The following is a 16049-nucleotide window of genomic DNA, read 5'->3' as shown; positions in this document are numbered from 1 at the left end:
TGTCTGTGATACCTGGTCAGATGAACTCCTTCAGTGCCATCGAACGCACCATGGCTCCCCATAGTGGCGGATCCACAGTACTGCAACGACCAGGACTCTGGGGCGCTGCACTCCCCCCTGGTTAAACACAGTACTCCGGGACTGGGAAGAAAACAACAATACAGGTTAGCAAAAAGACATACAATTTTCGTTGAGTGCAAAACAATAAGTATACTTGAACAGGCTTCCCTTTATGGGAGGTGAGGACACTTTAACGTTACAAACATAATTAAATATCATAGCAACAGGCTACAATTAGCTCTCATTACCCAACCGGGTATTCTACTAAGTGCAAACATTATTGACCAAGAATTTAACTTTGCCCTTAAGGATATACACTCTTAATCCGCTAAAGACCTTCCTATAATCACATTATAAGGTATTTTAACTTTTCATTCGCCTTCTTTGGAATCTGCAGGACCGCCTGTCCTAACGGCACCAGACCTACTGCCTCTCCTTTCTATTACAGGACCGCCCCGTTCAGCCAGGGCCTACTGCCTTTTCAACTACTATACACAGTATAGAACATAACTTTTCTTTCAGTTTGAGAACACTGAGCTGGCTCTACTTGGCTCCTATCAGGACTCACTCACTAACCCCTACGGGTTCACTTTCTGTCCTTAGGGTACTGTCACACAGTCACATTTTGATCGCTACGACGGTACGATTCGTGACGTTCTAGCGATATCGTTACGATATCGCAGTGTCTGACACGCAGCAGCGATCAGGGATCCTGCTGAGAATCGTACGTCGTAGCAGATCGTGTGGAACTTTCTTTCGTCGCTTGATCACCCGCTGACATCGCTGGATCGTTGTGTGTGACAGCGATCCAGCGATGTGTTCGCTTGTAACCAGGGTAAACATCGGGTAACTAAGCGCAGGGCCGCGCTTAGTAACCCGATGTTTACCGTGGTTACCAGCGTAAACGTAAAAAAACAAACAGTACATACTTACATTCCGGTGTCTGTCCTCCAGCGTCTCAGCTTCTCTCCACTGTGTGAGCGTCTGCCAGCCGGAAAGCGAGCACAGCGGTGACGTCTGACGTCACCGCTGTGCTTGCCGGCTATGGCGCTTACACAGTGGAGAGAAGCAGAACGCCGGGGACAGACACCGGAATGTAAGTATGTACTGTTTGTTTTTTTATTACTTTTACGCTGGTAACCACGGTAAACATCGGGTTACTAAGCGCGGCCCTGCGCTTAGTTACCCGATGTTTACCCTGGTTACCGGGGACTTCGGCATCGCTCCAGCGCCGTGATTGCAACGTGTGACCGCAGTCTACGACGCTGGAGCGATATTCATACGATCGCTGCGACGTCACGGATCGTGCCGTCGTAGCGATCAAAATGGTACTGTGTGACAGTACCCTTAGTAACACATTATTAACTTCCTATGGGGACTCAGGGTTTACCTTCTATCCTCACCTTCGTTATTACTTCCTTTCTTTCAACTATGCAGGACTCTAATTCCTCCCCTACGGGCTCTCTGCATCTTTCCTTTTAAAGAACATTATCTAGGTTTCACATTTCAAACAGGTTAAACACACATAACTTTTCTTTATGCAAAACAGTTACATTTCTTCCAGAGCATCATCATATTACTGTTCTAAAACAGTATCACTTTCAAGTTCAGGTCAAACATCCCCTTTAAGAGGGGATCAAGTCTTTCTGAGGTAGCTCGTCTTCTCAGCCTACCAGTCCTTGCTCAGCAAAGGTTCCAGAACAGTATCTTCGCAAAGAGTCTTTAAGTAAAGCCAATAGGAAGCGCCTTTAAGAAGGTGCAAACTATTTACAAGAAAGTTTGGATCATGCACTGTTCATGATTTCTCAGTTTGTAAAACTTGTGCAAAACTGGTAGGAAAAGCAAACAACAGGGATCCCGGGTCAACTAAGGGATCCATAAAGAGTTAACCCTGAGCGGGTTTAGCAGCAAACAGTAAACAGGGAAACAGTAACTATATACATTTTTTGAAGCATTCAATTTCAGAATCCCCCACGAGGCGCCACCTGGCGGGTGAACCCCTGCAATACAGGCAGTCCAGGTTCCAGGTTCACTCCTGCAGCCAGGTACACCCCATGGGTGCGGGTCTGTTGCACGACCAGATCGTGTGCGGTGATGAGGGTCTGCGTTCCCACTTCTTTCTGCGCTGGTACATCAGGAACATCGGTTACTTGAAAAGGCACTTCCTTGGCCACTACAGTGGTTGCGGGGGTCATGTGGCAGATCGCAGGTTCTGTGATCGGGCAGGTGGGGGCGACCAGGGTGGTTACAGATCGGTCGCACGGTGGCACTTTGGCTACAGGGGCTGGTTTCTCTTTCTTGTAGACGTTCAGAGCGAACCACCCCTTTTCCCCAAAATGCCGGGTGTAAGTAACGCTGTCCCCCGGGTAGAGGTCCCGATCGGGGTGGCCCTCTCTAAGGTGTGACTCGACATCCCGTCGGTTGACAAAGATCTCCGCGTATAGCCCCGGTTCCTTAATAAAGCCCCAACCTCCTCGGAGTTTAAAGGTAGTGACGATGCCCTGCCGGCGCGGGGCCTGGTGAGTGGTGGGGTCCTTACGGGCCCGATCCTTGACCGCCAAATCCTTTTGATGGTGGGCCTCCCGCCCAGCCTGATGTATTTTCTCCTCTCGCCACCGGTGTTCTAGCTGGATTCGGTATTCCTCCCAGCTTAGGGCCTGTACCATCTCCCCCCTCTGGGTCTCCACCCCGGGGAACCCCATAAGATTGGATCCGGGATTCACCCAGCGGCACACCGTGCGCTCCGCGTGGACCTCACACAGCAAGGGAGTAGGGGTGATTGGGGCTCGCATACGGTGTTCCATGCCCGTGGCTTCCTCCCATGGTAGCAGGCGCTGGAGTCTATGGGTTCCCGGGAGAGGTGGTGCCGCTACGGGACCCACTAGCACACCCTCGGCTGGCGGGGCAGGATCGGCGGACTCACCAACTGGTACGAGTTCACTTTCCGCAACAAGTCCCGCTGGTTCCTCCGGTGAGAACTCCGATGTCCGGGAACCCTCTGCCGGCTCCACCGGGTGCGGAGACTGGACTCTCACATTCAGTTGGAGGAGCTGGTTATATAAGTCCTCCATCTCGGCTCTCAGGAACCTGGTGTTATCCACGGAGGACGGGCTGCGGGGCTCATCCGGGTAGTCGGGGGAGACTTCCACTTCAACCCCACTGTCGGGTTCGGAGCTGCTGGCCATAGCGTCCTCTACGTGGGTCACTTCCTGGTCTTTTTCCCGCTCTCTCCTTCGGGAGCGGTTTCGTTTTCTCTGCCTCCGCCCCCCATTAAGGATTAGGAGGCGGATCTCTGCTGCTGACGGACACGTCCTCACCGTGCAGAAATATTTAGACTGGGCGGCCATTGCTGTTCGCGCTCTCCAGCTTGCCTACGCCCACTTCACGCCCCTCTTCTCTTCCTGCGCTCTCCTCAGCGCTACAATGGCGGCGGATTTTGGCAAATGGCACAACACACAGTCCTCTCAATAAAGTACAGTCCAAGCACAATAAATCACAGTCTCTAGGCACACATGACCTGATTCTTCAGGCTTAAGTAGATCCTGTTCGTGACGCCAAGTTGCGGAGCGCCCCCACACCGCCACAGGGCCGAGGGGTACCCGGAGCCGGGCCTCTGGGATCTCAGTCCTGGGGTTGTCACGGTGGCTGGACCCGGTCTGTGGCCCTGTCTGTCAGTGGGGGACGTCCGGTGCAATAAGTGGTGTTGTAACGGTGGTGTAGCGGTGCAGTTGTGGGGTGCAGGTCGCGGTAAATAACGAGGACACCAGGTTGCAGTCTCTTTACCTCTTTACTGGAGATCTCTCAATCCGCAGTCCAGAATCCGGTTCACCAGGCTGCGCAAGTCCGGCCGGTCCGATGGCACTTCCAGAGTTCTCCTCACAGGTGGAAATCAGTGCCCTCCTTCTAGCGCTGTGTGTTGTAGTCCTTCCCTGCTGTGCTCACGGAAAGTACCCCACAACTGTTGTGTCTGTTTCTTAAGTTCCCTCACAACTCGATTAACTGATGTTCTTCTCGTATTCCATCCCTCCCTGTTATTCAGGTTGGAACGGCACCCGTTTGTCAGGTAGGCCTGGAGTTCTTCCGGGACCCTAGAGACGCCCCTCTCCCGCAATTGCCCCCCAAGACTTCATAGGTGATATGTGGTAGACAGCCCGCCTTAAACTGACTGCCCTGCCGCTGTTTGGAGTATGGCTTGAAGCTGTATGCTATTCCACTCCCTCGGCGTTCCGGCCACCGGTAATGCGCCTCAGTAGGATGTTGCTCCGGTCCTACAGCATGACCCCTACTGGTATTCTCCTTTTTGCTTGATCTCGTTTCTCACTCAGCACAATCTATCTCGCTTCTAGTCCTTTCTTGGGCACCGCCGCTATGCTGAGCAGGCACGGTCCCGTTACGTTCTTTCCAACGCCAAGCCTCTGTCAGGATCCCACCCCTGACAGAGACCCTACTGTCTCTTCCTCCACAACACCCTCTGCCACAAGGTGTTGCTTCGTTCAATCCAGTCAGCTTTCTCTTCTAACTTCCTGCCTGACCCCCAGTTTACCCACTATGGTGGGGAGTGGCCAAATGAATAGCACCCTTAGCTCCCCCCGGAGGCCCTGCTGTGAAACATATTGGTGTCTGTGATACCTGGTCAGATGAACTCCTTCAGTGCCATCGAACGCACCATGGCTCCCCATAGTGGCGGATCCACAGTACTGCAACGACCAGGACTCTGGGGCGCTGCATTAGCATGGTGGCTCAGTGGTTAGCATTGTACGGTGGCTCCTGCTTCTCATGTTTCCATCCACACTCCATAGACAGATGGGGAGTTTAGATTGTGAGCCCCAATGGGGACAGCGATGATAATGTCTGTAAAGCGCTGCGGAATTAATGACGCTAAATAAGATAGTAAAATAAATAAATATTACAGCCCGCGGACCATGACGTCTTTGCATTCTGCCATTTGCTGGTGACCCAATGGTGGCCAATTTCTAGCTTTCCCATAAAACCTCTCTGTAGGGCGGCCGCGCATTCTCCTGGTGCAGCTCTATACACTTTTCTCTCCAGCTGTGCTGTATTCTCCCGTGTGTCCATCTTCCATCCGCACACTGTGCCGCACTCCTCTGTCCTGGCAGAGCCGCTGCTGCAGCCGTTTATGGCCGTCCTCCGGGTATCACTCCATTTTGGTTGCTGTACTTAGCCCCAGATGGACTGATCGTCGTGGTTAGCTCAGATTTCAGCGGAGTCGCCTGTGTACAGAACACGGCCATATACTCCTGATATTTCCAGCAGACGCTCTGCATTTTCCTCCGGCGGCGGAGAGCAAGTTATTAACCTCTTGTTTTCCTCCAATGCAGAATAAGACAAAGAGACTTTGGAGCGGAACGTCTCATCTCCTCGCACTTATTACTTATCAGATGCAGTTTTCAGGAACGTTCCCGAAGTGAGATCTCCAGCAGGAGTCAAAGTGACCTTTCGAAAACATCGCCTGCTCCCGCTGTGATCACCGAGGCAGGCGAGGGGCTGCGCTCTACTTCACTAGTATTCCACTAAATCAAGACAATGCTCCAATTACCGAGCCCAACTACGTTACCGGCATCCTATCCTTCCCAGAACTGAATGAAATGTCTTCAGACGGCCAAGACTCAGGATACAACCCCTTGTAAAGAACTCATCGTAGAAACTCCGCAGTGTTTGACATGACTATGGCACTGGAGACTCAGGTGCATGATCCACTTACTAGAAACGACCCCTCTCAATGTCAAACTACTGGGACAATTCTCCAATTCCAAACCTCTCAACTTACATGTTCACTTTCCCTTCCCCATAGACACAAGAGACCACCGTTTTAAGATATATTGGCCACCAGCTGCCATTTTTTTATCCCGGGGTGTGACCAATTCTCAATCTCTGATAATATCACAAAGTTGTTTGTGTAAGCTTGCAATATTGACTTGTAAGCTGATATGTGATATAACATAGCGTGCTCTTATCCTTGATGACTAGTGATATGCTAATTATGCATTGAGTAGCCCAGATAGATTGTTGATTTTTAAAACAGAGGAGGAAAATCTATGCAAATAGATTACATAATCAAACAAGATGACTTGTTTCCAGGGGATCCTACAGGATTGCAGGCAATACATCATGGCCCCATCATGAGGGACACAGATCTATCATTCTATAGGATACAGCCTAGGGGTTTTCGGCTCCAGTTGGAAGAATACAGATCTGCTCATTTAACCATGGATACATTTGCAGAAAGCCAGGATTGGGACCTGCCGGTCACCGGCTCCATGGAGATGTCCAGGGAAGCCAGGTTGTGATTCTCGGATCAACTGGCCTTGTACCTTTTAGAGACTCACTGGACTGTCATCTTCCTACACTTGTTGTTACCTCCTCTCTCTGTGTGTGTGACACAGGGGGGTAGTCGACCCTGGAAGATGAAGCCAGGTTGTGACCCTCCGGTCAACTGGCCTTGTACCTGAATGGACTGTCATCTTCCTACGCTTGTCGTTACCTCCTCTCTCTGTGAGTGTAACAGGTGGGGTAGCCAACCCTAGGAGCTCTGAACTCACAGCTGCCATTATCACGGTGAGTCAGCGGAAGGGCGAGACTCTGGAATGTGCACCATCTTGAGTTATTTTGCCAGGACTGTTCTATGTGTTATCTGCCTGTTTTGTGGTTCAATAAAGCATTGCCACACTGTTTTACCTTCACCCTGTGGTGTCTGAGTAGCATTATGCCCACGTTAAAATGAGAAAGGGCGTTCGACAGGACAATTCCTGGTCCATGCGATTTCAGCTAGCTGACTTGGATGCCCGCTGATCCCTGTGTCTCCACAACACCCATTAGATCACGTAATGCTTTATTCAATATTCCAGTTTTATCTCCAGACCAAAAAGGAACACCACCGGTGGCCAAATAATTGCCAACTGACCACCAGGAACACCAGTTTGTAAAGAAGCCCCACATTCACCAGATCAGCCACATTGTTCCACAACGTTGCGTGATCTATACCCAAAGTGAAACCTTCAGTCACCAATTCACCACCAGCTCCAAGAACCTCCATCTGCCAACACCCACCATGACCCATATCTATCCGATGCCCCCCAAGTTCACCAACCGGCGTCGCTATACAACATTTCTCCAGGGATAAAGACTAGTGGAGCGGCGTCTTCTCGTGCCGCACCATCTCTTACCTCTTCATTAGTGCTTTTAACCCATTTGTTTCCCATGGCCACCTCCCTAGTCCTATATGCCTCCATCTTATGGCTTCTGAACTCTAATATATGAGCTAAATGGGTGATATTTTAAAAAAATAAATCCAACAAGGAAATAGAAGTAGGACGGCAAAACAGCGGGGAGTAGAAATCTGCAGCGGCAAACTTGACAAATCACGTTTCTTAGCTTGTCGATCTCACATGCAAGAAAGCGCCACAAACACACGGAAAAAAAATCTGCTCCCCTCGTCTGTTCTTGTGCGCCCATTGCAAATCCCTATGTGTGCCCCACTGGCCTCTATACACTCCGCTCCTGTGTATAATTCCATGTGATTGTAGCAGTCTTGTGACAAATTACCGCTATTGGGTCACCAGCAGATATCAGCAGAATGCACAGAAGTCACGGTCCAAGGGCTGTAATATTTAGTTTACTCCTTATATAGCACCATTAATTCTGCAGCGCTTTACAGACATCTTCATCTCTGTCCCCATTGGGCCTCACCTGCTACTTTCCCCATCAGTCTTTGGAGAGTGGAAGGAAATCGGAGAATCCAAACCTTGAAGGGATGAGCAGGGATCAGACGACACTCGTCTGCAGACAGCAGTTTTGGGGGTTCTCGTCCCACATTGTTGTCTTCAATTAGTGCAGCAGCTTCTCAGCGAGACCATAGAGTAGGGTACGGTGTGTTTACTGCAGGAGGTGGCGAGATTATTCTGAAAGCTGTTAGCAAGGACTGTCTCATTAGGAGAATTGGAAACAGCCTTTGCCTTCTGGCTTTGCTGCCAATACAATGCCCTGATGAGCTGAACGGCGGAGCGAGCCACTGAACAATTCATTAGCGTAGGTGACTAAAGCGTCTATCGCCGCTGATTAAAAGTTTAAAGCAATATCTATAGACATGTTTCCATGCAAACTCTTCCTGACCAGCTGAATAATGCACCGCAACGGCCACTTGGAGACTGACAAACAAGCTTTGAAAGCATTTATACAGCACTTTATGCCGGCGATCCCGGTGATCTAATAAAATGTCTTTGTGATAAAGATGCAGAAACGATGAATGTATTACAGAGGGACGGATCGGCGGCAGTGTGCTTATTACACACCGGACGGGCAGAAATCATGCAAAAAGATATGTTTCTTGCAATTGTTACATTCCAGTATTAATCCCCTGGATAGAGGGTCGGTCTGGCCCACAGGAGAGCAGGAGAATCCTCCAGTGGGCCGCCATGTAGGAATGGGCTCTCCACCTATATGAGAAGTAGTTGGCACCATACATTCATTTCACTGTGTACAGAAGACACAGTTCATTTAACAAACTACCCAGTTTATTATTATTATATAGCAACATATGCAAATTTGTGGGTAATGAGGGTAATGTGATGTTTGCATGTAGTGGAGCAGCGGCCCACCAAAATCAATGTTACTGATGGGCCCTTGGCACCCGCATCCATCACTGCCTGGATGGGATGTAATCTTGGCTCGGTGGAAAGCAAAGGGTTACTTTTATTTTCTGAACCAAATCCCTGATATGAGGAAACACATTCATTCCCTTCTTGGAGACAAAGAGATTAGTCCATATTGCTGACACAGTACTGTACACAGCGGAGAGCAATAAAACGAGCACTAATCAACTGTGTCCTGGGGGAACGCTGCGTGTGGGAGGCAGGAAAAGAGAAACCTGCCGCTTAAAGGGAAACCGAGCCCCGAAACAAGCTCCGGGCAACGATTAATGCCATTCAATGCATCAAAATGCCAAGGAAACTGCAGAAAATGAGCAGAGCCGACCCCGACGTCCATTTACTCAGGGAGTTTTGAAGACGTGTATGGAGCAATATGTAACAATACATAAAATACATGTGTGAACACAGCCGTAAAGGTCGCAGTTCTTTTTATACCTAGAATATATATGGGAATTAGTATAATGATGTCACATCCGGGGCAATCACTATTCTGCTGCTTGTTCCTGACAAGTGTCAGCCGCGCGTGTTGTCAGGCGCGCGTGTTGTCAGGCGCGCGTGTTGTCAGGCGCCCTCTTAATGAGCGATCTAATAATAACGAGGTGGAATGGTGGCAGCACATTACAGTAGAGATCCCGTGAATAATAAGAAACTTCCCGGACTGCAATTCACCAGAGCAAGCTCTGTGCAGACACTGAACGTGCAGAGAATGCTGCAGAATGTGAGCTCTGATGCTGCAGATTACTGCTAGATAAATAATGCAATGCGCAGTGCTGCTCGAAAGTTTGTGGCCCTTTAAGAATTTGACAAATTTCAGCATAAATTTGACCTAAAACTACATCAGATTTTCACACAAGTCCAAAAAGGAGATAAAGAACGAAAGCAAATAAAGTCTAAAGATCATTAGCCTAAAATGATCCAATATCATGCCTGTGAGTGGCAGAAGTATGTGACCCTATCAGATAAGGTTAGGGTCTGGTGTTCTAAATCAATGGGACAACAATCAGGTGTGAGTGTAGAATAGTGAGCGCAGCTCTGGAGTGTAATACAGGATGTAACTGTAAGCCCTCGGGGGCAGGGTCCTCGCTCCTTCTGTACTTGTGTGTGCCTTGTTTGGCTCATGTCTATTGTACTTGTCGACATTTGCCCTTTCACATGTAAAGCGCCATGGAATAAATGGCGCTATAAAAATGTATAATAATAACAATGTAACTCAGGATCAGTACAGGATCCCTAATAACAGAGAGAGCAGGGGCAGCTGATGGGAGTATTCATCAGTCGGGACTTGCGCTAAAATTAAATAAATAAAATGATGTGGGGGGGTCTCTCCTATTTTTGATAACCAGCGCAGGCAAAACCGAAAGCTGCGGTCTGCAACCCTCAGCTGTTAGCTTTATAATAACTGGTTATCAAGAATAAAGGGGTCCCTCGACATTTTTTTTTAAATAATTTAAATAAATAAATAATTTAAATAAACAAAGTGGGGTCCACCTCATTTTTGACAACCAGCCAAGCTAAAGCAGACAGCTGGGGGCTGGTATTCTCAGGCTGGTAAGGGGCCATGATTATTGCCTCCCTAGCGTAAAAACAATGATTCAGACTAATTTATTTGAAATAAACATAAAAAAGCACAGTTATTCTCACCCTTACGCCTAATCTACTGAAGCCCATGTCACCTGTAAAAGACAAAAGATACTAAACAACCATAAAAACTTACGTTTACGCCTAATCCACAGGATAAATACAGGATAAATAATGTACTTACAAATTGATCTTAAAAGCGGTTTCCGAATAAATAAATCCCTTGTTTCCCGACAGCAGTTTGTTTCCTCCAAGAGCCTAAAGACATAAAATAGAGATACATTTACAAGTTTGATTGTATACAAATAAAAATAGTGAACAAATTAAAAACGTGATTAAAGTGAAAGGATACATTTTCCAAAACTGCACAGTGTGCACTGTTGGTCAATGCCCTTGTTCTGCCCTCTAGTTAATGCAGAGAGGGACAAAGACCTCAATGTTTGATGTTGAATGTTGTCCTTGTTAGCCTGATATAAAAGCTTGTACCTGGCGCAGGCAGAGACACTACGATGCATTAAATGGGCCGATAAACTTTATTAACATGAACATAATGTGTCACGAAGATCTCAATCTCCTTGACCAATAACGTGAAATAATGATAGAAGACAGACAGCCATGGACCGAGCGAGCCACCTACATCTTCCCAGCTTGTCCGTGCCAAAATAATTAAAGTCTGTCCTCTGGCAATCACAGCCGCTGTTTGTTCTCTGCCTTCTTGTTTGTTTTTCAGTAATAGCAGCATCACTTCATGAAATGCAGAAACCCTGCATGCAGGTAGCAGACAGGCGCATCAGGAGCCGGCGTTATCTCCACGGCTGCAAAAAGGGATTTTAATAAACACAAAAAAGGAGTTTAAGATAAAACGGAAGGAAGATAGAAAGATACAAGAAGCAACAATGCACAAAGCCCAAACTACCGACAGCAAGTGCTGCCATGCGTCTATACAGGAGAATACAATACTGTATAAATATATGTGTTATAATTATCAGACAACACAAACTGGAAGCGATATAGGTTATAAGAAAAAACAGAAAAGAATTCATGCAAAACGGAGATTCTGAATTTCCAATAACTGTTTTATGTGTTAATTATAAAAAGTTTTTAAATGATCTAACTTATAATTTGGGCCCAAACTCATCATGTATATAGTATTTCCACTGATCCTGAGTTACATCCTGTATACTACAGAGCTGCACTCACTATTCTGCAGCTGCAGTCACTGTGTACATACATTACATTACTGATCCTGAGTTACATCCTGTATTATACCCCAGAGCTGCACTCACTATTCTGCTGGTGTAGTCACTGTGTACATACAGTACATTACTGATCCGGAGTTACATCCTGTATTATACCCCAGAGCTGCACTCACTATTCTGCTGGTGCAGTCACTCTGTACATACAGTACATTACTGATCCGGAGTTACATCCTGTATTATACCCCAGAGCTGCACTCACTATTCTGCTGGTGCAGTCACTGTGTACATACATTACATTACTGATCCTGAGTTACATCCTGTATTATACCCCAGAGCTGCACTTACTATTCTGCTGGTGTAGTCACTGTGTACATACATTACATTACTGATCCTGAATAACATAATTTATTATACTCCAGAGCTGCACTCACTATTCTGCTGGTGCAGTCACTGTGTACATACATTACACTACTGATCCTGAGTTACATCCTGTATTAAACCCTAGAGCTACACACACTATTCTGCTGGTGCATTCACTGTGTACATACATTACATTACTGATCCTGAGTTACATCCTGTATTATACCCTAGAGCTACACTCACTATTCTGCTGGTGCATTCACTGTGTACATACAGTACATTACTGATCCGGAGTTACATCCTGTATTATACCCCAGAGCTGCACTCACTATTCTGCTGGTGCAGTCACTGTGTACATACATTACATTACTGATCCTGAGTTACATCATGTATTATACCCCAGAGCTGCACTCACTATTCTGCTGGTGCATTCACTGTGCACTTACATTACATTACTGATCCGGAGTTAAATCCTGTATTATACTCCAGAGCTGCACTCCCTATTCTGCTGGTGCAGTCACTGTGTACATACATTACACTACTGATCCTGAGTTACATCATGTATTATACCCCAGAGCTGCACTCACTTTTCTGCTGGTGCAGTCACTGTGTACATACATAACATTACTGATCCGGAGTTAAATCCTGTATTATACTCCAGAGCTGCACTCCCTATTCTGCTGGTGCAGTCACTGTGTACATACATTACACTACTGATCCTGAGTTACATCATGTATTATACCCCAGAGCTGCACTCACTATTCTGCTGGTGCAGTCACTGTGTACATACATTACATTACTGATCCTCAGTTACACCCTGTATTATACCCCAGAGCTGCACTCACTATTCTGCTGGTGCAGTCACTGTGTACATACAGTACATTACTGATCCGGAGTTACATCCTGTATTATACCCCAGAGCTACACTCACTATTCTGCTGGTGCAGTCACTGTGCACATACATTACATTACTGATCCGGAGTTACCTCCTGTATTATACCCCAGAGCTGCACTCACTATTCTGCTGGTGCAGTCACTGTGTACATACATTACATTACTGATCCTGAGTTACAGTTAGGTCCATATATATTTGGACAGAGACAACATTTTTCTAATTTTGGTTACAGACATTACCACAATGAATTTTAAACAAAACAATTCAGATGCAGTTGAAGTTCAGACTTTCAGCTTTCATTTGAGGGTATCCACATTAAAATCGGATGAAGGGTTTAGGAGTTTCAACTCCTTAACATGTGCCACCCTGTTTTTAAAGGGACCAAAAGTAATTGGACAATTGACTCCAAGGCTATTTCATGGACAGGTGTGGGTAATCCCTTCCTAATGTCATTCTCAATTAAGCAGATAAAGGGCCTGGAGTTGATTTGAGGTGTGGTGTTTGCATTTGGAAGGTTTTGCTGTGAAGTAAACATGCGGTCAAAGGAGCTCTCCATGCAGGTGAAACAAGCCATCCTTAAGCTGCGAAAACAGAAAAAACCCATCCGAGAAATTGCTACAATATTAGGAGTGGCAAAATCTACAGTTTGGTACATCCTGAGAAAGAAAGCAAGCACTGGTGAACTCATCAATGCAAAAAGACCTGGGCGCCCACGGAAGACAACAGTGGTGGATGATCGCAGAGTAATCTCCATGGTGAGGAGAAATCCATTCACAACAGCCAACCAAGTGAACAACACCCTCCAGGAGGTCGGCGTATCAATATCCAAATCTACCATAAAGAGAAGACTGCATGAAAGTAAATACAGAGGGTTCACTGAACGGTGCAAGCCACTCATAAGCATCAAGAATAAAAAGGCTAAAAAACATCTAAAAAAGCCAGCACAGTTCTGGAAGAACATTCTTTGGACAGATGAAACCAAGATCAACCTCTACCAGAATGATGGAAAGAGAAAAGTATGGCGAAGGCGTGGTCCAGCTCATGACCCAAAGCATACCACATCATCTGTAAAACACGGTGGAGGCAGTGTCATGGCTTGGGCGTGCATGGCTGCCAGTGGCACTGGGTCACTAGTGTTTATTGATGATGTGACACAGGACAGAAGCAGCCGAATGAATTCTGAGGTATTCAGAGCCGCCATACTGTGTGCTCAGATCCAGCCAAATGCAGCCAAACTGATTGGTCGTCGTTTCATACTACAGATGGACAATGACCCAAAACATAAAGCCAAAGCAACCCAGGAGTTTATTAAATCAAAGAAGTGGAATATTCTTGAATGGCCAAGTCAGTCACCTGATCTCAACCCAATTGAGCATGCATTTCACTTGTTAAAGACTAAACTTCAGACAGAAAGGCCCATAAACAAACAGCAACTGAAAACCACTGCAGTGAAGGCCTGGCAGAGCATCAAAAAGGAGGAAACTCAGCGTCTGGTGATGTCCATGAGTTCAAGACTTCAGGCAGTCATTGCCAACAGAGGGTTTTCAACCAAGTACTAGAAATGAACATTTTATTTAAAGTTATTGAATCTGTCCAATTACTTTTGGTCCCTTTAAAAACAGGGTGGCACATGTTAAGGAGTTGAAACTCCTAAACTCTTCATCCAATTTTAATGTGGATACCCTCAAATGAAAGCTGAAAGTCTGAACTTCAACTGCATCTGAACTGTTTTGTTTAAAATTCATTGTGGTAATGTTTATAACCAAAATTGGAAAAATGTTGTCTCTGTCCAAATATATATGGACCTAACTGTACATCCTGTATTGTACCCCAGAGCTGCACTCACTATTCTGCTGGTGCAGTCACTGTGTACATACAGTACATTACTGATCCGGAGTTACATCCTGTATTATACCCCAGAGCTGCACTCACTATTCTGCTGGTGCAGTCACTGTGTACATACATTACATTACTGATCCTGAGTTACATCTTGTATTATACCCCAGAGCTGCACTTACTATTCTGCTGGTGTAGTCATTGTGTACATACATTACATTACTGATCCTGAGTAACATAATTTATTATACTCCAGAGCTGCACTCACTATTCTGCTGGTGCAGTCACTGTGTACATACATTACATTACTGATCCTGAGTTACATCATGTATTATACCCCAGAGCTGCACTCACTATTCTGCTGGTGCATTCACTGTGCACATACATTACATTACTGATCCGGAGTTAAATCCTGTATTATACTCCAGAGCTGCACTCCCTATTCTGCTGGTGCAGTCACTGTGTACATACATTACACTACTGATCCTGAGTTACATCATGTATTATACCCCAGAGCTGCACTCACTTTTCTGCTGGTGCAGTCACTGTGTACATACATAACATTACTGATCCGGAGTTAAATCCTGTATTATACTCCAGAGCTGCACTCCCTATTCTGCTGGTGCAGTCACTGTGTACATACATTACACTACTGATCCTGAGTTACATCATGTATTATACCCCAGAGCTGCACTCACTATTCTGCTGGTGCAGTCACTGTGTACATACAGTACATTACTGATCCGGAGTTACATCCTGTATTATACCCCAGAGCTACACTCACTATTTTGCTGGTGCAGTCACTGTGTACATACATTACATTACTGATCCTGAGTTACATCATGTTTTATACCCCAGAGATGCACTCACTATTCTGCTGGTGCAGTCACTGTGTACATACATTACATTACTGATCCTGAGTTACATGCTGTATTGTACCCCAGAGCTGCACTCACTATTCTGCTGGTGCAGTCACTGTGTACATACATTACATTACTGATCCTCAGTTACACCCTGTATTATACCCCAGAGCTGCACTCACTATTCTGCTGGTGCAGTCACTGTGTACATACATTACATTACTGATCCTGAGTTACATCCTGTATTATACCCCAGAGCTGCACTCACTATTCTGCTGGTGCACTCACTGTGTACATACATTACATTACTGATCCTCAGTTACACCCTGTATTATACCCCAGAGCTGTACTCACTATTCTGCTGGTGCAATCACTGTGTACATACATTACATATTTGATCCTGAGTTACCTCCTGTATTATGAACATAAGGATGAATGACCTTGGAGAGATCAAAACATCCAACACCGCGGAGACACCATCACGTGTTTCTCAACGCAGTGATCCAGAACACTGCCCCCATCCCTTATGGGAAATATGCAAATGCATGTAGAAAAGCCGCGGAGACACCATCACGTGTTTCTCAACGCAAGCAAT

General features: G+C 46.3%; 1 protein-coding gene across 2 annotated transcripts in view; it reads right to left on the bottom strand.

Annotated features, from left to right (window-relative positions):
* The window catches only part of LOC143768784 (uncharacterized), a 340035-nt gene that overhangs the window by 154579 nt on the left and 169407 nt on the right, over positions 1–16049 (bottom strand). For both annotated transcript variants that reach the window (XR_013214025.1, XM_077257424.1), the window contains exons 2-3: positions 10942–11119; positions 10489–10562 (exon numbers count right to left, since the gene is read on the bottom strand). Coding sequence is in view for 1 of the 2 variants with exons in the window: in XM_077257424.1 (XP_077113539.1) it covers positions 10489–10562; positions 10942–11046 (179 nt within the window). In the remaining variant the exon portion in view is untranslated. The remainder of the gene's footprint in view (positions 1–10488; positions 10563–10941; positions 11120–16049) is intronic.

This window comes from Ranitomeya variabilis, chromosome 4 (genome assembly GCF_051348905.1).
Source record: "Ranitomeya variabilis isolate aRanVar5 chromosome 4, aRanVar5.hap1, whole genome shotgun sequence".
In the NCBI taxonomy this organism is placed as follows: Eukaryota; Metazoa; Chordata; class Amphibia; order Anura; family Dendrobatidae; genus Ranitomeya; species Ranitomeya variabilis.
The sequence above is the reverse complement of the archived record's forward strand: the minus strand, read 5'-3'. Positions and strand labels throughout refer to the sequence as shown.